The 24,054-nt window shown below is 46.6% G+C and overlaps 1 protein-coding gene across 1 annotated transcript in view; it reads left to right on the forward strand.

The window, feature by feature from the left end:
* Positions 1-24,054, forward strand: part of LOC139278169 (uncharacterized) — a 101,201-nt gene that overhangs the window by 17,336 nt on the left and 59,811 nt on the right. The window contains exon 2 of the mRNA XM_070896822.1: positions 3,791-3,889. Within this exon, the coding sequence (XP_070752923.1) occupies positions 3,810-3,889 (80 nt within the window). The 5' untranslated portion in view covers positions 3,791-3,809. The remainder of the gene's footprint in view (positions 1-3,790; positions 3,890-24,054) is intronic.

The raw sequence follows: 24,054 nt of genomic DNA on the forward strand, positions 1-24,054 counted from the left end.
TCTGCTGGTGTCCAGCTTGTGTCATCTGGCCTCAATCACAGTAACTCTTGCCTCCACTTCATCCTGTAAGAAATTCTTGGTCCTTGAGCCACGTTGAATATTGTATTGCAGCTCTGATTTTTCCAATGAGAATTAAAGCTCTCACATACATTGGCTCTTTAAAAATGACCGAATGCAGACCGGGAGCTGTACTGGGCATGTGCGCCCATACAGACACGTCAAAAATGTCCTTTTTTTTCCGCGCAAGCGCAGAAGGGGATGCATCATTTTTTCAGCACAGACATTAGGCTCCTGCCCCTGAAGCTACAGGACAGGCTGCGCGGTGCCAATTAAAAAAATTAGAATGGGTAAACTTGGTAGTTATTTTTTTGGCGTAGTCGGGGCCTAAAAATGGCATTGGGGAAAATTGAGCCCTACTTTTCTCCTCTCACTGACCATTGCTGGAGCGGGTTCCATGTGCACTGGTCCAGTCTCCTGAACCTTAAAGGTGGCCACTCTTCAGGTTTGGTCTAGGCAGTGAATGTTGGTGAGCTATTCCACTGTGTGGGCATTACATCTAGTTCAATTCTGTCTCAACAACAATTACTTGCATTTATATAGTTCCTTTAACATAGTAAAATACCCCAAGGCACTTCGCAGGAGGAATTATCAAACAACAATTGACACCAAGCTACAAACGGAGATATTAGGACATATGACCAAAAGCTTGGTCAAAGAGGCTTTAAGGAGCATCTTAAAGGAAGAGAGGTGGAGAGGTTTATGAAGGGAATTCCAGAGCTTAGGGCCCAAAAGTCACGGCCACCAATGGTCGAGTGATTCAAATCAGGGATGCGCAAGAGGCCAGACTTGGAGAATTGTAGCGCTGGAGGAAGTTACAGAGATAGGGAGGGGTGAGGCCATGAAGTGTTTTGAAAACAAGAATGAGAAATTTAAAAATTGATGCATATGTCGTGTAGATCTTGACTTTGTGCAAAACAGTGAGAGTGGGTCAGTAGTCTGTTTTACATCTCTCCTGGTCTTTATTTCCATTGAAAATCACCGCTGGCTAGTGGCTATAACGGGTCAATGTGAAATGAGTTGGGCAGTCTCAATCCAGTTCCTAGTGAGGAGAAATGGAGAACACAACTTATGGGCATCCTCACTCAAAGAGACTGAGATAACAAGGGCTGGATTTTACAATTTAGCGAAGGAGGACCAAGAAATTGATAAGGAAAGAGAAAAAATAACATGAGTAAATTATCAAGAGACGTAAAAACAGATTGTAAATGTGTCTATCGGTATGTAAATAGGAAGAGATTAGTGAAAGTAAACATGGGCCCATTATAGGCAGAGACTGTAAGGGGTGGTTTTCAGGGGGTCAGCTTTCCCTTCTGACCTTATATGAGCGGTTTTGAATCGCTCCCACACCCTTGGTTCTAGACTCTGGAATTATGAAGGGACTGTGACAGACTTGGACAGACAATCGGTTTCAAGGTAGGAAGCAGGTATGGCTTTATTGTGTTTAAAAAGAAGTAAAAGGCACACCTTTAATAACACACACAGAATAGTGATACCAATACACATTGAGGGGTACAACACATTGAATAAATTTTCAAAATACAGCCTGTGGGGAAAAGAATACAGCTTAAACTCTAAATGGGGTAAAGAGGAGAATGCAGATACATTTACACAAGTTATCCCAGCCAACCCCTCCCAATTCCCCTAACTAACTAAGTTATAGCTCTGGGGGTTCAGGGGCTATGCTCACCAATCCCTTTTGACGGTTGCCGGTGAATCACGGTTTCGGGGTTCACTGCACTTTGCCTTCTAGGCAAGCTGTATCCCGGGCGGAGGAGAGGACTTCGGACTGCGTAGTCTTCAGTTGGGGTGAGTCCGCTAATGCGGTAAGTCGCGTTTTGGATGTATAGGGTAAGTACCCATTTTCTTTGGTTAGGAATAGTTTTAGTTAGTCCTTTTAGGTAATTTCTCACCCATTGGTTATTCAGAAGTAGATTGTAGAGTGAAAATAAATGTTGATTCTTCGGATTTTACTGAAAATGGTTTTGGTTGGTCGTTTCGCTGGTTGTGGTGGCCCGGGTTGTCAATTTGGTTGCTGACAACCTTCCGTTTTGTGGGCCTCTTGCTGTCGGCATGCTCGGTCGATCCTTGATGGTTTCTTGTAGTTTTCTCCACTACTCCATTTCTTCACTCCCCACCTCCTGCTGCTTTTCTTCCCTTGTAAAACTGGGAATAGATATACCCCAAAAAGGCTTCCTTATCTCCTGCCAAATCTGGCCCAGCTCTTTGTTTCAAGGGAGCTGCTCATTAGTTTTGAGCTCTCTTCTTTGTCAGAATTTGCCGGGCTCGTTCAGCAGTAATTTGATTATGATGTGGTAATGTGGAAAATCAGCGGTTGGCATTATTGAAGCAGTGTTTAAACTCTTGGGCCGTTTGGCTGGGCCCGTGATTTCTATAGACCTATTTGCACATGCATGCCAACAATGGTCTCCGGTGATTAGCCTGATAGCTCTTGATGGGTTTATGTCCTAGGGAGCGAATTGTTATGCCTCACAGTTCTTGTTAGTTATCGATTGCCTCATTCTCCCAGACAAATTGAATTAGCTCCAATACCCAAGTGAAGTCCCACCCTCTGTTCTGGCAGTCTGTTCCAACATGTTCCTTTAGAGATCTTAAACTTGTAAAGCTCTTAGGTATCTTCCTCAGAGTTTTTCCTAGGATACCAAAATGTTCATCGAGTTCCAAATTAAATTCCCTTTCCTATGAGTCCAAACACTGGGGGGGCGGGGGAGGGGAAGGTGGCGTCTCCATGAATGCATCCCCTTTTATCCTCTACAGGCCTCGTCTGCCCTTTAAACTCATTTGTGTCCCGAAGTTTTTCCTTCCATTTTAAAAGTCCAAAAAGGGATTCTTCTCCTCTGCAGGGGAAAGGTACAAGGAATCTTTGTGAAATATTGGTAAATTCTACAGGACAGCAGAAATTGTAATGGGCAAAAAGGAAATGGCAGAGTCAATAAACAAATGCTTTGTATTTGTCTTCACAGTGGAAGACACAAAACACATTTTGGAAATGATAGGGAATCAAGGATCTAGAGAGAATGAGGAACTTAAAGAAATCAGTATAAATAAAGACATAGTACTGGAGAAATGAATGGGACTAAGTGGTGATAAATCCCCTGGACCAGACGACCTGCAGCCTAGGGTTTTAAAAGAGGTAGCTGCAGAGATAGTGGTTGCATTTGTATTAATCTTCCAGAATTCCTGAGAATCTAGAACAGTGCCCAAGGATTGGAAGATAGCAAATATAACCCTGCTATTTATGAAAGAAGGAAGAGAAAAAACAGGGAACTATATGCCAGTTAGCTTGACAGATGATCCGCAGATCGGGAACGAGGACATTTGTACATGGAAGTTTGGGCTATTTACCCATATCTTGCATGGCAAATGTCCTCAAAACTCTTGCTCCTGAAAAAGCAGGCGCATAGTCTACTTTTACAGGTGTAAGATTTTAAAAACATAGAAAAAACATGATTAAAATAAAAATTTTATAAACACATTTATGTTAAAACCCTGCCCACTCAGATAATGTTATTTTAAACCCTAACTTTTTTGAAAAATCAGCAATTTGTTTTCTTTAAAAAACATGTGTAACATTTTTAATTTCTATTAGTTTATTGTGTGAGGTGTTTTTTAAATGTTTTATGTATTTTTTGTGAGTTTTGGGGTTTTTCTCATTCATTGTAAGAGGAGTTTTGTAACTTACGAAAATACTTACCTGTGATTGGGTGTCCAGGCACACGTGACTCCTGAGCATGTCCCGACGTGCACGCGCACGTGTCGCAGGGAGAGGAGGCCTGTGGATCGGGTGTTCGAGCGGGTGCAGCAGCTTCAGGTAAGTGCACATTTTATTTCTATTCTTTATTGATTTGCCCGTGGGAAGCCCTCCTTGGAATTTCTGCCCCATTATTACACAAAATTAGGGCTCATGGGATTGAGGGTAATATATTAGCATGGATTGAGGATTGGTTAATGGACAGAAAACAGAGTAGGTTGGCAGGCTAGCGGCGTAGCGCAAGGATCAGTGCTTGGGCCTCAGCTATTCACAATCTATATAAATGACTTAGATGAAGGGACTGAGTGTAACGTATCCGAGTTTGCTGATGATACAAAGTTAGGTGGAAAGTAAGTGGTGAGGAGGACACAAGAGGCTGCAGAGAGATATAGACAGGGTGACTGAGCGGGCAAGAATATGGCAAATGGAATACAATGTGGGGAAGTGTGAAGTTATCCACTTTGGTAGGAAAAATAAAAAAGCAGAAATGTTTTTGAATGGTGAGAGTCTGGGAAATGTTTGCGTTCAGAGGGACCTGGGTGTCCTTGTACATGAATCACAGAAAGTTAATTTGCAGGTACAGCAAGCAATTAGGAAAGCAAATGGTCTGTTAGCTTTTGTTACAAAGGGCTTAGAGTAACATAGAAACATAGAAACATAGAAAATAGGTGCAGGAGCAGGCCATTCAGCCCTTCTAGCCTGCACCGCCATTCAATGAGTTCATGGCTGAACATGAAACTTCAGTACCCCCTTCCTGCTTTCTCGCCATACCCCTTGATCCCCCGAGTAGTAAGGACCTCATCTAACTCCCTTTTGAATATATTTAGTGAATTGGCCTCAACTACTTTCTGTGGTAGAGAATTCCACAGGTTCACCACTCTCTGGGTGAAGAAGTTTCTCCTCATCTCGGTCCTAAATGGCTTACCCCTTATCCTCAGACTGTGACCCCTGGTTCTGGACTTCCCCAACATTGGGAACATTCTTTCTGCATCTAACCTGTCTAAACCCGTCAGAATTTTAAACGTTTCTATGAGGTCCCCTCTCATTCTTCTGAACTCCAGTGAATACAAGCCCAATTGATCCAATCTTTCTTGATAGGTCAGTCCCGCCATCCCGGGAATCAGTCTGGTGAACCTTCGCTGCACTCCCTCAATAGCAAGAATGTCCTTCCTCAAGTTAGGAGACCAAAACTGTACACAATACTCCAGGTGTGGCCTCACCAAGGCCCTGTACAACTGTAGCAACACCTCCCTGCCCCTGTATTCAAATCCCCTCGCTATGAAGGCCAACATGCCATTTGCTTTCTTAACCGCCTGCTGTACCTGCATGCCAACCTTCAATGACTGATGTACCATGACACCCAGGTCTCGTTGCACCTTCCCTTTTCCTAATCTGTCACCATTCAGATAATAGTCTGTCTCTCTGTTTTTACCACCAAAGTGGATAACCTCACATTTATCCACATTATACTTCATCTGCCATGCATTTGCCCACTCACCTAACCTATCCAAGTCACTCTGCAGCCTAATAGCATCCTCCTCGCAGCTCACACTGCCACCCAACTTAGTATCATCCGCAAATTTGGAGATACTGCATTTAATCCCCTCGTCTAAATCATTAATGTACAATGTAAACAGCTGGGGCCCCAGCACAGAACCTTGCGGCACTCCACTAGTCACTGCCTGCCATTCTGAAAAGTACCCGTTTACTCCTACTCTTTGCTTCCTGTCTGACAACCAGTTCTCAATCCACGTCAGCACACTACCCCCAATCCCATGTGCTTTAACTTTGCACATTAATCTCTTGTGTGGGACCTTGTCGAAAGCCTTCTGAAAGTCCAAATATACCACATCAACTGGTTCTCCTTTGTCCACTTTACTGGAAACATCCTCAAAAAATTCCAGAAGATTTGTCAAGCATGATTTCCCTTTCACAAATCCATGCTGACTTGGACCTATCATGTCACCATTTTCCAGATGCACTGCTATGACATCCTTAATAATTGATTCCATCATTTTACCCACTACTGAGGTCAGGCTGACCGGTCTATAATTCCCTGTTTTCTCTCTCCCTCCTTTTTTAAAAAGTGGGGTTACATTGGCTACCCTCCACTCCATAGGAACTGATCCAGAGTCAATGGAATGTTGGAAAATGACTGTCAATGCATCCGCTATTTCCAAGGCCACCTCCTTAAGTACTCTAGGATGCAGGCCATCAGGCCCTGGGGATTTATCTGCCTTCAATCCCATCAATTTCCCCAACACAATTTCCCGACTAATAAAGATTTCCCTCAGTTCCTCTTCCTTACTAGACCCTCTGACCCCTTTTATATCCGGAAGGTTGTTTGTATCCTCCTTAGTGAATACCGAACCAAAGTACTTGTTCAATTGATCCGCCATTTCTTTGTTCCCCGTTATGACTTCCCCTGATTCTGACTGCAGGGGACCTACGTTTGTCTTCACCAACCTTTTTCTCTTTACATACCTATAGAAACTTTTGCAATCCGCCTTAATGTTCCCTGCAAGCTTCTTCTCGTACTCCATTTTCCCTGTCCTAATCAAACCCTTTGTCCTCCTCTGCTGAGTTCTAAATTTCTCCCAGTCCCCAGGTTCGCTGCTATTTCTGGCCAATTTGTATGCCACTTCCTTGGCTTTAATACTATCCCTGATTTCCCTAGATAGCCACGGTTGAGCCACCTTCCCCTTTTTATTTTTACGCCAGACAGGAATGTACAATTGTTGTACTTCATCCATGCGGTCTCTAAATGTCTGCCATTGCCCATCCACAGTCAACCCCCTAAGTATCATTCGCCAATCTATCCTAGCCAATTCTCGCCTCATACCTTCAAAGTTACCCTTCTTTAAGTTCTGGACCATGGTCTCTGAAATTACTGTTTCATTCTCCATCCTAATGCAGAATTCCACCATATTATGGTCACTCTTCCCCAAGGGGCCTCGCACAATGAGATTGCTAATTAATCCTCTCTCATTACACAACACCCAGTCTAAGATGGCCTCCCCCCTAGTTGGTTCCTCAACATATTGGTCTAGAAAACCATCCCTTATGCACTCCAGGAAATCCTCCTCCACCGTATTGCTTCCAGTTTGGCTAGCCCAATCTATGTGCATATTAAAGTCACCCATTATAACTGCTACACCTTTATTGCATGCACCCCTAATTTCCTGTTTGATGCCCTCCCCAACATCCCTATTACTGTTTGGAGGTCTGTACACAACTCCTACTAACGTTTTTTGCCCTTTGGTGTTCTGCAGCTCTACCCATATAGATTCCACATCATCCAAGCTAATGTCTTTCCTAACTATTGCATTAATCTCCTCTTTAACCAGCAATGCTACCCCACCTCCTTTTCCTTTTATTCTATCCTTCCTGAATGTTGAATACCCCTGAATGTTGAGTTCCCAGCCCTGATCATCCTGGAGCCACGTCTCCGTAATCCCAATCACATCATATTTGTTAACATCTATTTGCACAATTAATTCATCCACCTTATTGCGGATACTCCTTGCATTAAGACACAAAGCCTTCAGGCTTGTTTTATTAACACCCTTTGTCCTTTTAGAATTTTGCTGTACAGTGGCCCTTTTTGTTCTTTGCCTTGGGTTTCTCTGCCCTACACTTTTCCTCATCTCCTTTCTGTCTTTTGCTTTTGGCTCCTTTTTGTTTCCCTCTGTCTCCCTGCATTGGTTCCCATCCCCCTGCCATATTAGTTTAAATCCTCCCCAACAGCACTAGCAAACACTCCCCCGAGGACATTGGTTCCAGTCCTGCCCAGGTGCAGACCGTCCGGTTTGTACTGGTCCCACCTCCCCCAGAACCGGTCCCAATGCCCCAGGAATTTGAATCCCTCCCTGCTGCACCACTGCTCAAGCCACGTATTCATCTGCGCTATCCTGCGATTCCTACTCTGACTATCACGTGGCACTGGTAGCAATCCCGAGATTACTACTTTTGAGGTCCTACTTTTTAATTTAGCTCCTAGCTCCTTAAATTCGTTTCGTAGGACCTCATCCCTTTTTTTGCCTATGTCGTTGGTACCAATGTGCACCACGACAACTGGCTGTTCTCCCTCCCATTTCAGAATGTCCTGCACCCGCTCCGAGACATCCTTGACCCTTGCACCAGGGAGGCAACATACCATCCTGGAGTCTCGGTTGCGGCCGCAGAAACGCCTATCTATTCCCCTCACAATTGAATCCCCTATCACTATCGCTCTCCCACTCTTTTTCTTGCCCTCCTGTGCAGCAGAGCCAGCCACGGTGCCATGAACTTGGCTGCTGCTGCCCTCCCCTGATGAGTCATTCCCCTCAACAGTACCCAAAGCGGTGTATCTGTTTTGCAGGGGGATGACCGCAGGGGACCCCTGCACTACCTTCCTTGCTCTACTCTTCCTGCTGGTCTTCCATTCCCTATCTGCTGTGGACCCTTTCCCTGCGGTAAGACCAACTCACTACACGTGATACTCCTAGCTCCTAGCTCCTAGAGTATAAGAGTAAAGAAGTCTTACTACAATTATACAGGGCATTGGTGAGGCTGGAATACTGTGTACAGTTCGAGTCTCCTTACCTAAGGAAATACATACCTGCCTTAGAGGGAGTGCAAAAAAGGTTCACTAGACTGGTTCCTGGATGAGGGGATTGCCCTATGAGGAGAGATTGAGTAGACTAGGACTATATTCCCCAGAGTTTGGAAGAATGAGAGGTGATCTAATTGAAACATATAAAATTCTTAAGGGGCTTGACTGGGTTAACGTGAGAAAATGTTTCCCCTGGCCGGGGAATCTAGAACACAGGGTCACAGTCTCAAAATAAAAGGTCGGCCATTTAGGTCTGAGATGAGGAGAAATTTCTTCACTCAAAGGGTTGTGAATCTTTGGAATGCTCTACCCCAGAGGGCTGTGGATGCTCAGTCATTGAGTATATTCAAGACAGAGTTTATTAAATTTTTGGGAACAAAGGGAATTAAGGGATATGGGGATATTGTGGGAAGATGGAGTTGAATGGTGGAGCAGGCTCGAAGGACCAAATGGCCTACTCAAGTTCCTATTTCTTATGTTCTGATGATGTGGAAAGTGGAAAACTCCCATGTTGCAGCAGGAGGAGTTGTCCAAGGCTGCGGTCACAGGCACTTTGTTGCCACATAGTAGAGAGAGTTTTGCTGTGATGCTTGTCATGTATGTAACCACAATGTAACACCACTGTATTACTGTAAACACTCAAACTAGATGCACACCTTGACCACAAGGGGTGAACTTGTGGGAGACACTCCTTACCTGATCACACAGGTATAAAAAGAGAGGTCCCACGCAGGGTCATCGTCTTTGGAGTCCTGTGAATAAAGAGTTAAGGTCACAGAGTGACCTTGTCCCCAGAATGTGCCTCGTGTGGTTTCATACTGTAGAGTAAGGACTTTACATTGGCGACAAGAAGCGCGAATTCCCGACCCACGAGAATGGCCACCGGTAGCACAGTGGAACGGTACTGTGTTGGGGAGGACTGGGACAATTTTGTTGAGAGGTTTCAGCAAAGCTTCGTTACGAAAGAATGGCTGGGGGATGCAGCGGCCGACAAGCGAAGGGCTCATCTTTTGACCAGCTGCGGACCAAAGACTTACGCGCTCATGAAGGACTTACTAGCACCCGAAAAGCCGGTGGCAAAACCTTTGAAGAACTTAGCAAATTGATCGGGGAGCACCACAAACCGGCGAGTAGCATACATATGGCCCGACACAGATTCTACACCCACCAACGTCATGAAGGACAGAGCATACCGGACTTCGTAGCGGACCTCTGGCGTTTGGCTAGCCTCTGTAAGTTCACAGACGCCTGCAGCGGGGAGATGCTAAGGGACTTCTTTATCGAGGGCATCGGTCATGCGGAAATTTTCCGCAAATTAATTGAGACCAAGGATTTAACCTTGGAAGCGGCGGCGTTGATGGCTCAAACTTTCATGTCGGAAGAGGAAGAGACGATAATAATATATGCGCGCAATTCTGCCTCTAACGCGGTGATGGATCAGGGAGTCATAGAAACATAGAAACATAGAAAATAGGTGCAGGAGTAGGCCATTCGGCCCTTCTAGCCTGCACCGCCATTCAATGAGTTCATGGCTGAACATGCAACTTCAGTACCCCATTCCTGCTTTCTCACCATACCCCTTGATTCCCCTAGTAGTAAGGACTTCATCTAACTCCTTTTTGAATATATTTAGTGAATTGGCCTCAACAACTTTCTGTGGTAGAGAATTCCACAGGTTCACCACTCTCTGGGTGAAGAAATTCCTCCTCATCTCAGTCCTAAATGGCTTCCCCCTTATCCTTAGACTGTGTCCCCTGGTTCTGGACTTCCCCAACATTGGGAACATTCTTCCTGCATCTAACCTGTCTAAGCCCGTCAGAATTTTAAACGTTTCTATGAGGTCCCCTCTCATTCTTCTGAACTCCAGTGAATACAAGCCCAGTTGATCCAGTCTTTCTTGATAGGTCAGTCCCGCCATCCCGGGAATCAGTCTGGTGAACCTTCGCTGCACTCCCTCAATAGCAAGAATGTCCTTCCTCAGGTTAGGAGACCAAAACTGTACACAATACTCCAGGTGTGGCCTCACCAAGGCCCTGTACAATTGTAGCAACACCTCCCTGCCCTTGTACTCAAATCCCCTCGCTATGAAGGCCAACATGCCATTTGCTTTCTTAACCGCCTGCTGTACCTGCATGCCAACCTTCAATGACTGATGTACCATGACACCCAGGTCTCGTTGCACCTCTCCTTTTCCTAATCTGTCACCATTCAGATAATAGTCTGTCTCTCTGTTTTTACCACCAAAGTGGATAACCTCACATTTATCCACATTATACTTCATCTGCCATGCATTTGCCCACTCACCTAACCTATCCAAGTCGCTCTGCAGCCTCATAGAATCCTCCTTGCAGCTCACACTGCCACCCAACTTAGTGTCATCCGCAAATTTGGAGATACTACATTTAATCCCCTCGTCTAAATCATTAATGTACAGTGTAAACAGCTGGGGCCCCAGCACAGAACCTTGCGGTACCCCACTAGTCACTGCCTGCCATTCTGAAAAGTCCCCATTTACTCCTACTCTTTGCTTCCTGTCTGACAACCAGTTCTCAATCCATGACAGCACACTACCCCCAATCCCATGTGCTTTAACTTTGCACATTAATCTCTTGTGTGGGACCTTGTCAAAAGCCTTCTGAAAGTCCAAATATACCACATCGACTGGTTCTCCCTTGTCCACTCTACTGGAAACATCCTCAAAAAATTCCAGAAGATTTGTCAAGCATGATTTCCCTTTCACAAATCCATGCTGACTTGGACCTATCATATTACCTCTTTCCAAATGCACTGCGATGACATCCTTAATAATTGATTCCATCATTTTACCCACTACCGATGTCAGGCTGACCGGTCTGTAATTCCCTGTTTTCTCTCTCCCTCCCTTTTTAAAAAGTGGGGTTACATTGGCTACCCTCCACTCCATAGGAACTGATCCAGAGTCAATGGAATGTTGGAAAATGACTGTCAATGCATCCACTATTTCCAAGGCCACCTCCTTAAGTACTCTGGGATGCAGTCCATCAGGCCCTGGGGATTTATCGGCCTTCAATCCCATCAATTTCCCCAACACAATTTCCCGACTAGTAAGGATTTCCCTCAGTTCCTCCTCCTTACTAGACCCTCCGACCCCTTTTATATCCGGAAGGTTGTTTGTGTCCTCCTCAGTGAATACCGAACCAAAGTACTTGTTCAATTGGTCCGCCATTCCTTTGTTCCCCGTTATGACTTCCCCTGATTCTGACTGCAGGGGACCTACGTTTGTCTTTGCTAACCTTTTTCTCTTTACATATCTATAGAAACTTTTGCAATCCGTCTTAATGTTCCCTGCAAGCTTCTTCTCGTACTCCATTTTCCCTTCCCTAATCAAACCCTTTGTCCTCCTCTGCTGAGTTCTAAATTTCTCCCAGTCCCCGGGTTCTCTGCTATTTCTGGCCAATTTGTATGCCACTTCCTTGGCTTTAATGCTATCCCTGATTTCCCTTGATAGCCACGGTTGAGCCACCTTCCCTTTTTTATTTTTACGACAGACAGGAATGTACAATTGTTGTAGTTCATCCATGCGGTCTCTAAATGTCTGCCATTGCCCATCCACAGTCAACCCCTTCAGTATCATTCGCCAATCTATCCTAGCCAATTCACGCCTCATACCTTCAAAGTTACCCTTCTATAAGTTCTGGACCATGGTCTCTGAATTAACTGTTTCATTCTCCATCCTAATGCAGAATTCCACCATATTATGGTCACTCTTCCCCAAGGGGCCTCGCACAACGAGATTGCTAATTAATCCTCTCTCATTACACAACACCCAGTCTAAGATGGCCTCCCCCCTAGTTGGTTCCTCGACATATTGGTCTAAAAAACCATCCCTTATGCACTCCAGGAAATCCTCCTCTACCGTATTGCTTCCAGTTTGGTTAACCCAATCTATGTGCATATTAAAGTCACCCATTATAACTGCTGCACCTTTATTGCACGCACCCCTAATTTCATGTTTGATACCCTCCCCAACATCACTACTACTGTTTGGAGGTCTGTACACAACTCCCACTAACGTTTTTTGTCCTTTGGTATTCTGCAGCTCTACCCATATAGATTCCACATCATCCAAGCTAATGTCCTTCCGAACTATTGCCTTAATTTGCTCCTTAACCAGCAATGCTACCCCACCTCCTTTTCCTTTTATTCTATCTTTCCTGAATGTTGAATACCCCTGGATGTTGAGTTCCCAGCCCTGATCATCCTGGAGCCACGTCTCCGTAATCCCAATCACATCATATTTGTTAACATCTATTTGCACAGTTAATTCACCCACTTTATTGCGGATACTCCTTGCATTAAGACACAAAGCCTTCAGGCTTGTTCTTTTAACACCCTTTGTCCTTTTAGAATTTTGCTGTACAGTGGCCCTTTTTGTTCTTTGCCTTGGGTTTCTCTGCCCTCCACTTTTCCTCATCTCCTTTCTGTCTTTTGCTTTTGCCTCCTTTTTGTTTCCCTCTGTCTCCCTGCATTGGTCAACATCATCAATGCGACTCAGAGCCCCGCATGCAGGCAGGGGCAGTCCGAAGCAATAGACCCCAGAGCAGGACTTCAACAGAGACAATGGCAGGCTGAACGGACATTCACGCCATCACAGTGGAGAATGCAGTCGGGATGGGGCCATTGACACCCACCAATAGGGTACTTAAGAGCAGTCAAACGGACAGTCAGCGCGGAATGCCTGGCCATAGTCCCTTTGCTCCCAACAATGGAAACTTTAACTCATGCTGGAGGTGTGGGGGAAAACACTCAGCTAGATCTTGCAGATTTCAACAGTTTGTCTGCAGAAACTGCAATTTCAGTGGCCACTTAGCTCGAAGGTGCAGAAAGTCTGCAACCAGACTAATATATGAGGCGGATAGACCGGAATAGGGTTCTTTGAGGTAGGATGGCCTTTGGGACAAATCGATGGATGCCGAGGTTCAGCGGGTCCATGTGGTGAATATTCACAGTTCATACACCAGAGCGCCACCAATGATGATAAGGGTTTTATTAAACTGTATCCCTGTACACATGAAGCCAGTCACTCATGGGCATTCAGCAATTTGAGAAGCTATGGCCACTTAAGGCCAGTAGACCCAAATTAGCACGTGTTGAGACACAATTACGGACTTACACTAAAGAAATCATTCTGGTGCTAGGCAGTGCAATGTTGGCTGTCACACACAATGGGTCAGTGAATCGGCTACCGCTCTGGATTGTCCCAGGCAAGGTCCTGCACTGTTGGAGAGGAGCTGGTTAGCTGAGATGAACTGGAAATGGGGGGATGTTCACGCAATGTCATCTGTGGAGCGAAGTTCATGCTCACAACAATTCAATTCACTATTCCAACCTGGCGTCGGGACTTTCAAAGGCACTAAAGTAGTGATACACATCACCCCGGATGCCAGGCCAGTACACCACAAAGACAGAGCGGTGCCATATGTGATGCGGGAAAAGATCGAGAGCGAATTGGACCGGCTGTTGAGAGAGGGCATCATCTCGCCTGTTGAATTCAGTGACTGGGCTAGCCCCATCGTTCCCATCCTAAAAGCAGATGGCTCCATCAGGATCTGTGGCGGCTACAAGGCCACCATCAATCGAGTGTCCCTACAAGATCAATAGCTGCTCCCAAGAGCGGAGGACCTCTTCGCCACGCTGGCAGGCAGCAAGCTGTTCACCAAGTTGGACCTCACTTCAGTCTATATGACCCAGGAACTGGCTGACGAATCTAAACTACTGACCACCATCACCACGCACAAGGGACTGTTCATTTATAACAGGCGCCCGTTTGCGATCAGCGGCCGCGATTTTTCCACGAAACATGGAAAGCCTGCTTAAGTCCATTCCTGGAACGATCGTATTCCAGGACGCCATCCTCATCACGGGTCGAGAGACCGAGGAACACCTCCACAACCTGGAGGAGGTGCTACGCCGACTGGACCGGGTAGGCCTGCGACTCAAGAAGTCTAAATGTGTGTTCTTAGCTCTTGAGGTTGAGTTTCTGGGCAGGAGAGCTGCTGCAGATGGGATTCGGCCCACCGAAACCAAAACAGAGGCGATTCGACGAGCACCCAGGCCCTGCAACACATCGGAATTGCGTTCATTCCTGGGACTGTTGAACTATTTCGGGAACTTTCTGCCGAACCTGAGCATGTTGTTGGAGCCGCTACACGTGCTCCTGGGTAAGGGTTACGATTGGTTTTGGGGGGTCTGTCAGGAACGCGCTTTTGTTCAAACAAGTTGTTGACCCTGTATGACCTCTGTAAAAAATTGGTTCTGACATGTGATGCATCGTCCTATGGGGTTGGGTGCATGTTGCAGCAGGGCAATGCTGTGGGTCAACAACAACCTGTGGCTTATGCCTCCAGGTCGCTCTCTCAAGCAGAATGGGGATATGGGATTGTCGAGAAGGAAGTGCTTGCATGTGTCTATGGTGTCAAAAAAATGCATCAGTACCTCTTTGGTAGGAAGTTTGAATTAGAGACGGACCACAAGCCATTAACATCGCTGTTGTCAGAATGCAAGGCTATCAATGCCAATGCATCAGCTCGCATACAGTGATGGGCTCTCACGCTGGCTGCTTATGACTACTCCATTCGGCTCCGGCCCTGGCCCGGCACTGAAAATTGCGCTGACGCACTCAGCAGGCTTCCACTGGCCACCACTGAGAGGGCAGCGGAGCAAAGCGCCGAGATGGTCATGGCTGTCGATGCCTTTGACAGCACAGGCTCCCCCACCACAGCCTGCCAGATCAAAATCTGGACAAACAGAGATCCCCTTCTATCCCTGATTAAGAAATGTGTCCTGACTGGGGATTGGGCGCCCGCACACGGAACATGCCCTGAGGAGGTCAGACCGTTCCAAAGACGGATGGATGAGCTCTCCATCCAAGCCGACTGCCTACTATGGGGCAGCCGGGTAGTTATGCCCCAGAAGGGCAGGGAGGCATTCATCAGGGAACTCCACAGCCTGGAATTGATTCAGACCTGGAACACTGTTCGCGGGTGCACGATGTGTGCCCAGCTGGGTAATGCCCCCAAGGAGGACCCGCTCAGCCCGTGGCCCTGGCCCACCAGGCCATGGTCACGCATTCATGTTGACTACACAGGCCCGTTCATGGGTAAGATGTTCCTTATTGTGGTAGATGCGTACTCGAAATGGATCGAGTGCATCATTCTGAATTCATGCACATCATCCACCACTGTGGAAAGCCTCCGTGCGATCTTTGCAACCCATGGCTTGCCGGACATCCTGGTTAGTGATAATGGCCCATGTTTCACAAGCTACGAATTCCGAGAGTTTATGTTGGGTAATGGCATCAACCACGTCAGGACTGCACTGTGCAAACCAGCCTAATGGCCAGGCAGAACGTGCGGTCCAAATCATTAAGCAAGGTATGCTCAGGATTCAAGGACCCTCCCTACAATGCCGCCTATCACGTCTCCTGCTGGCCTATCGATCCCGACCGCACTCGCTCACGGTGGTCCCGCCCGCAGAGCTACTAATGAAACGGACACTCAAAACTCGGTTGTCCCTCATTCACCCAGTCCTGACCGACATAGTTGAGGGCAAGCGCAAGTCACAAAACGAGTACCATGACCATAATGCGAGGGGGAGATGTATAGAAATAAATGATCCTATATTCGTCCTCAATCACGCCATGGGGCCCAAATGGCTTGAGGGCACTGTAATTGACAAAGAGGGGAATAGGGTAATCGTGGGAAAACTGAACAATGGTCAGATATGCCGTAAGCATCTGGACCAAGTAAAAAAAAGGTTCAGCATCGACACGGAGGAATCTGAAGAAGACCATGAGATGGAGCTCACAAGACCGCCAGTGAATGAGCAACAAGAGCAATCAGAAGAATGCACAGTCCCTGCAGTCAGCCCGGACAGGCCAGAATCACCACAGGTGACAGACACTCACGTCAGTGTCCAACAACCAGAGCCCCAACTGCGGCGCTCCACGAGGGAGCGTAGACCACCTGAAAGACTAAATCTATGATCCCAATAAGACTTTGGGGGTGGTGGGGGGGAGGTGATGTCATGTATGTAACCACAATGTAACACCACTGTATTGCTGTATACACTCAACCTAGATGCACACCTTGACCACAAGGGGTGAACTTGTGGGAGACACTCCTTACCTGATCACCCAGGTATAAAAAGGGAGGTCCCACGCAGGGTCATCGTCTTTGGAGTCCTGTGAATAAAGAGTTAAGGTCACAGAGTGACCTTGTCCCCAGAATGTGCCTCGTGTGGTTTCATACTGTAGAGTAAGGACTTTACAGTAATAGCCCATGAGATCCAGGGTAAAGTAGCAAGTTGGATCCAAAATTGGATCAGAGGCAGGAAGCAAAGGCTAATGGTTGATGGGTGTTTTTGTGGCTGGAAGGCTGTATCCAGTGGGGTTCCGCAGGGTTCAGTGCTGCGTCCCTTGCTTTTTGTGGTATATATCAATGGCTTGGACTTAAATGTTGGGGGTATAATTACGAAGTTTGCAAATTAAACTAAAATAGGCTATGTAGTTGATAATGAAGAAGAAAACTGCGAACTGCAGGAAGATATCAACATACTGGTCAGGTGGGCAGAACAGTGGCAAATGGAATTCAATCCGGGTAAGTGTGAGGTAATGCATTTGGGGAAGTCTAATAAGGCAAGGGAATACACATTAAATGGTACAACACTGAAAAGTGTAAGGAACAAAGGGACCTTGGAGTGCAGGTCCCAGATCCCTGAAGGAGCAGGCCAGGTACATAAGGTGGTTAAGAAGGCATATGAAATACTTGCCTTTATTAGTCGAGGCATGGAATACAAGAGCAAGGAGATTATGCCTGAATTGTATAAAACTCTGGTTAGGCTGCAGCTGGAGTATTGTGTGCAGTTCTTGTTACCACATTACAGGAAAGATGTTATTGCACTGGAAAGAGTGCAGAGTAGATTTACAAGAAGGTTGCTTGGACTAGAACATTTTGGCGATGAGGAAAAATTGGAGATACTCGGTCTGTTTTCTTTCGAACAGAGGAGGCTAGGGGGAGACCTGAATGAGGTGTATAATATTATGAGGGGCCTGGATAGAGTGGATAGGAAGGATCTGTTTCCCTCGGCAGAGGGGTCAACAACCAGGGAGCAAAGATTTAAAGTAATTGAGGGGAGGTTTAGTGGAGATACGAGGGGAAATTTCTTCACCCAGAGGGTGGTGAGGGTCTGGAACTCACTGCCTGAAAGGGTGGTAGAGGCAGGATCCCTCACCACATTTAAAAAATACTTGGATGTGCACTTAAAGTGCCGTAACCTACAGGGCTACGGACCAAGAGCTGGAAAGTGGGATTCGGCTGGATAGCTCTTGGTCAGCCAGCGCGGACACAATGGGCTGAAATGGCCTCCTTCTCTGCTGTAAATTTCTATGATTGTATGATTCTATACTCACAGAATCATACCTTTCAGCCAATGTAACTTTTCCTCCATCACCATCCCTGGGTATGTCCTGTCCCACTGGCAGGACAGACCCACCGGATGTGGCAGCACAGTGTTATACAGTCGGAAGGGAGTGGCCCTGGGAGTCATCAACATGAACTCCCACCCTCAAGAATTCTCATGGCTTCAGGTCAAGCATGGGCATGCTGACCCCTCCTACGGCCCTCCCTCAGTTGATGAATCAATACTCCTCCATATTGAACACCACTTGGAAGAAGGACGGAGGGTAGCAAGGGCACAGAATGTACTCTGGTGGGGGACATCACCAAGACTGGCTCGGTAGCACCACTAATGACTGAGCTGGCCGGGTCCTAGACTTGGCCTGTAGCAGTGGTGAGAGAACCACCATGAGTGAAAAATCTACTTGACCTCGTCCATGATAGCGGTGACCTTCTGCAGACTAAGTTCCATCTTCACACTGAAGACACCCTCCATCGTGTTGTGTGGCACAACCACCATGCTAAATGGGATAGATTCATAACCGATCTAGCAGCTCAAAAATGGGCAGCGATGAGGCACTGTGGGCCATCAGCAGCAGCAGAATTGTATTCCACCACAATCTGTAACCTGTAACCAAGCTGAAGCATTTGCAACCAAGTTCAACCAGAAGTACCGAGTGGATGATTCATGTTGGCCTCTCTCTTAGGTCCCCACCATCATAGAAGCCACTCTTCAGTCAATTCGATTCACTCCATGTGATATCAAGAAGCAACTGAGCACACTGGATACAGCAAATGCTATGGGCCCCAACAACATCCCGGATGTCGTGCTGAAGACTTTTGCTCCAGAACTAGCCATGCCTCTAGCCAAACTGTTCCAGTATAGCTGCAACACTGGTATCTACCTGGCAATGTGTGAAAGTGCCCAGTTATGTCGTATCCACAAAAAGCAGGACAAATTCAATCCGGGCAATTACCGCCCATCAGTCTACTTTCAATCATCAGTAAAGTGATGGAAGGTGTCATCGACAGTACTATCAAGTGACAGTTACTCACCAAAAACCTGCTCCCCAATGCTCAGTTTGGGTTCTGCCAGGACCACTTGGCTCCCGATCTCATAATAGCCTTGGTCCAAACATGGAAAAAGAGCTGAATTTCAGAGGTGAGGTGAGACTGACTGCCTTTGACATCAAGGCAGCATTTGACAGAATGTGGCTTCAAGGAGCCCTAGTAAAATTGAAGTCAATGGGAATCAGAGGGAAAACTCTCCATTGGCTGGAGTCATACCTAGCACAAAGAAAGATGGTTGTGGTTGTTGGAGTTCCATTCTCCCAGCCCCAAGGCATCGCTGCAGGTCTTCCTCTAGGCAGTGTCCTCGGCCCAACCATCTTCAGCTGCTTCATCAATGACCTTCCCTCCATCATAAGGTCAGAAGTGGGGTTGTTTGCTGATGATTGCACAGTGCTCAGTTCCATTCCCAACTCCTCAAAAAATGAAACAGTCCATGCCCGTATGCAGCAAGATCTGGACGACATTCAGCTTTGGGCTGATAAGTGGCATGTAACATTCACACCACAAAAGTGCCAGGCAATGACCAGCTCCAACAAGCAAGAGCCAAACCACCTCCCATTGATATTCAACGGCATTACTCTCGCCGAATCCCCCACCATCAACATCCTGGGGGTCACCATTGACCAGAAACATAACTGGACCAGCCACATAAATACAATGGCAACAAGAGCAGGTCAGAGGCTGGATATTCTGCGGCAATGTCTCATCACCTGACTCCCCAAAGCCGTTCCAACATCTACAAGGCACAAGTCAGGAATTTGATGGAATACTCTCCACTTGCCTGGATGAGCACCGCTCTTGCAACACACAAGATGCTCGACACCATTCAGGACAAAGCAGCCTGCTTGAATGGGATCTCATCCACCACCTTCAACATTCACTCCCTCCACCATCGGCTGTAGTGTGTAACATTTACAAGATGCATTGCAGCAACACGTCAAGGCTTCTTCGGCAACATCTCCCAAATCCGCGACCTCCACCACCTAGAATGACAAGGGTAGCAGGCACATGGGAACACCATCATCTGCAAGTTCCCCTCCAAGTTACACACCATCTTGACTTGGAAATATATTGTTATTCCTTCATTGTGGCTGGATCAAAATCCTAGTGCTCCCTCCCTAACAGCACTGTGGGGGTACCTTCACCACAAGAACTGCAGTGGTTCACGAAGGTTGCTCACCACCACCTTCTCAAGGTGCAATTAGGGATGGGCAATAAATGCTGGCCTTGCCTGCAACCCCCATACCCTGAAACAAATAAAAGAAAATATGTCTTTGTATCTTTTCCCTATCTAATTAATCAAAATAGCCACCTTTGTTAGGAGGAAACAAGGCTCTTACAGAGGGGAAAACATTAGCACAGGTTGCTGTTTGCTTTTAAAGATAAAATCAGTTTAGATAAAAATGGCAGGAAATAAAGAGAAAGAAATGAAAATCTAGGCAAATAAGCAGAGTCCAGACTGTAACAGAATGTTATTGATGTTAAATAGGGACGTCAGCACACTGACACTCCAGTACTGTACTGAGGGAGCGCTGAACTCTCACGGGGGCACTGACACTCCAGTACTGTACTGAGGGAGTGCTGAACTCTCACGGGGGCACTGACACTCCAGTACTGTACTGAGGGAGCGCTGAACTCTCACGGGGGCACTGACACTCCAGTACTGTACTGAGGGAGCGCTGAACTCTCACGGGGGGTTGCCTTTCAGATGAGATGTTAAATCGACGCCCCTTTTGCCTCCTCAGGTGGATAAACGAGCCCATTGCATCTTTCGAAGAAGAGCTGGGGAATTCCTCTGGTTTTCTGGCAAATTTTTATCCCTCAACTAACACACCAATACCCACACTATGTGCTCATTGTCTCTGCTGTTTGGGGAACTTGCTGGGAGCAAATTCGCTGCTGCATTTCCTCCATTACAACTGTGACTCTACATCAAAAATACTTCATTACCTGCAAAGCGCTTTGGGACTTCCTGATGCAGTGATAGGTGCTGTGTAAATACTATGGGCTGGAAATTAGGTTGACGATTTTTTGAGGCATTAATGTCGGGCGGTGGATAAATTAAAGCCAATTGGGTGCAAGTGTGACACAGATCTTTTATATGTGCCAACTTCATAGAATCGTAGGGGAGACGTTGGCTTGCTTTGCACCTCCCATCAGCACCTGCAGGGGTCAGTAATGGGGCACTAAAGGGTTACTGACCTGGTGCGGAAAATTCACCGACACTTGCAAACTTCGCTGGCGGTTTCACACTGATGCTAACATATACCATCTCGCTCTGTTGCGCCCCGTAGATTGTGGTGTCATCTGGTGCACAGTGCCCTGTTAGCGTCCCGGATGTGAAATTCGCTCCCGCCCCCTGCAGCATCGCCGGGCGTCAACAGCGGCAGCTGCAGGAGGCGTTGTCACCTCGGCTGGCCGCTTGGGGAACGCTACTGAAAGTCAATGGTGGTCAGGTAGGGCAACATTTATGAATCTCCCCAGTCTGTTGCATTTTTCTTTTTTTGGACCCCATGATTCATCAACTCTGCACTCTCTTAGAGAGCTTGGGGCTGTTATGCATGTAGCGCAGGTCCAGTGGCCCCACAGAAATAGGATGAATATTGAATCACACCAACATTGGCCCTTCCCTTTAAGCGAGGGAAGGAGCCACCAAAGTGGCTAGGCGGCATGGAACATTACTCAGCACTCTGCCACGACTGCCCCTCGCACTGACTTCAGCCTCTAAGGGAAGTGATCGAGCTTGATTTAGCGCTCCATCTCCCTGTTGGAACGGTAAAGCAGAAGTTCCCAGGATCAAATAATCTTTCCTGCCTGGTGCTCCCTGAAAAGTTATCGCCCCAAACGGGACACTACGCAATTTCTAGCCCATAGAATCGCAGGATGGTTACCGCACAGAAGGAGACCATTCAGCCCGTCAAACCCGTGCCGGCTCTCTGCAAGAGCACTTCAGTTAGTCCCACTCCCCTGCCTTTTCCCTGTAGCTCTGCAAGTTTTATTCATTCAGGTACATATCCAATTTCCTTTTGAAAGCCGCGAATGAGTCTGCCTCCACCACCCTTTCAGGCAGTGCATTCCAGATATTAACCACTCGCTGTATAAAAATGATTTTCTTCACGTCGCCATTGTTTTTTCTGTCAATCGCCTTAAATCTGTGTCCTCTGGTTCTCGACCCTTCCACCAATGGGAACAATTTCTCTCTATCTGCTCTGTCTTGACTCCTCATGATTTTGAATACCTCTATCAAATCTCCTCTCAATCTTCTGTGCTATAAGGAGAACAACTCCAGCTTCTCCAGTCTATCCATGTAACTGAAGTACCTCATCCCTAGAATCATTCTCCTAAAGCTTTCCTGCAACCTCTCTAAGGCCTTCACATCCTTCCTGAAGTGCGGTGCCCAGAATTGGACGGAGTACTCTAGTTGAGGCCAAATCAGTGTTTTATAAAGGTTCATCATAACTTCCTTGCTTTAGTACTCTATGACTTTATTTATGAAGCCCAATATCCAGTCTGCTATTTTACCTGCTTTCTCAACCTGCCCTGCCAGTTTCAATAATTTCTGCACATATACCCCCAGGTCTCTTTGTTCACCCCTTTTAGGATTGTACTCTTTAGTTTATATTGCCTCTTCTCATTCTTCCTATCAATACATCTCACTTTGCACTATTCTACATTAAATTTCATCTGCCACATGTCTGCCCATTTCACCAGCCTGTCTATGTCTTCTTGAAGTCTATCACTCTCCTCCTCACCGTTCACTTTACTTCCAAGTTTTGTGTCATCTGCAAATTTTGAAATTGTACTCTGTAATCCCAAGTCCATGTCATTAATATATATCAAGAAAGACAGTGCTCCTAGTACTGACTCCTGAAGAACACCACTGTATACCTTCCTCCACTCCGAGGTTAAACTGACTGGCCTGTAGTTGTTGGGTTTATCTTTACATCCTTTTTTGAACAAGGATGTGACATTTACAGTTCGCCAGTCCTCTAGCCCCACCCCTGTACCCAAGGGGGATTGGAAAATTATGGCCAGTACCTCTGCGATATCCTCCTTAACCTCCCTTAGCATCCGAGATGTATCCCATCCAGTCCTGGTGACTTATCAACTTTCAGTACAGTCAGCTTTTCTAGTACCTCCTCTTTATCAATTTTTATCTCATCCAGAATCTCCACTACCTCCTCTTTCACTATGACTTTGGCAGCATCTTCTTCCTTGATGAAGACAGATGCTAAGTACTCATTTTATTCCCCAGCCATGCCCTCTGCCTCCATATGTATGTCTCTGTTTTGGTCCCAGATCCACCCCATCCCTCCTCTTATTACTCATTTATTATTTATGTGCCTGGAATCATGTCTGCAGCTGCAGAAACTCCTGAGTTTTCCCCTATCTATCAAATCCTCTACCATTATGGCCTACCAGGTCTTCCTCCACCTCCCTTGTATAGCAGAGCCACCCGTAGTGCTGTGGACTTGCCTCTGGCTGTACTCCCCAGAGGAAGCATCGCTCTCACCACTGGTTGGAGAGTGAGATTCACTCAAGGCACTCCTGCACTACCTGCCAGGTCTTCTTGTTCAGTGTGACAGTCATCCATTCCCTCCCGCCTGCACACTCTTATGCTGCAGGGTGAGCACCTCCTGAAACTTGTTATCCACGTAACTCTCAGCCTCACGGATGCACCGCAGGGACGGCAGCTGCTGCTTAAACTCCAAAACCCAGAGTCGAGCTCATCTGGCTGACGACATTTCTTGCACATGTGGTTGTCCAGGACAAGAGAAGCATCCTGGAGTTCCCTCATGCTGCAGGATGGGCGTTCCATGACCCTGCCACGCTACTATTTGTTCGACTATTAACTAACATACAGAAATAACCTTAAGACTAAGGGGGAGAAATTAATTATAGCCCAGGAATGGGTGGTAACTTTAGAATAGGTTAAGATTTAGCGCCAGACACTAATAAATCACGCTGCATGCAACATGAAATCTTATTTCTCAAAGAAAGAATTGGAGTGCTAAATCAAGTGCTAATGGTCTGACTCCATGGCATTAGATTCAAAGCGCTAAGCAATATCAGGTGCAGTCGAATCACAAGTCATCATTGCTACCGGCTCTTTCCAGTTCGTAAAG

Source organism: Pristiophorus japonicus, chromosome 13 (assembly GCF_044704955.1).
Source record: "Pristiophorus japonicus isolate sPriJap1 chromosome 13, sPriJap1.hap1, whole genome shotgun sequence".
Taxonomy (NCBI): Eukaryota; Metazoa; Chordata; class Chondrichthyes; family Pristiophoridae; genus Pristiophorus; species Pristiophorus japonicus.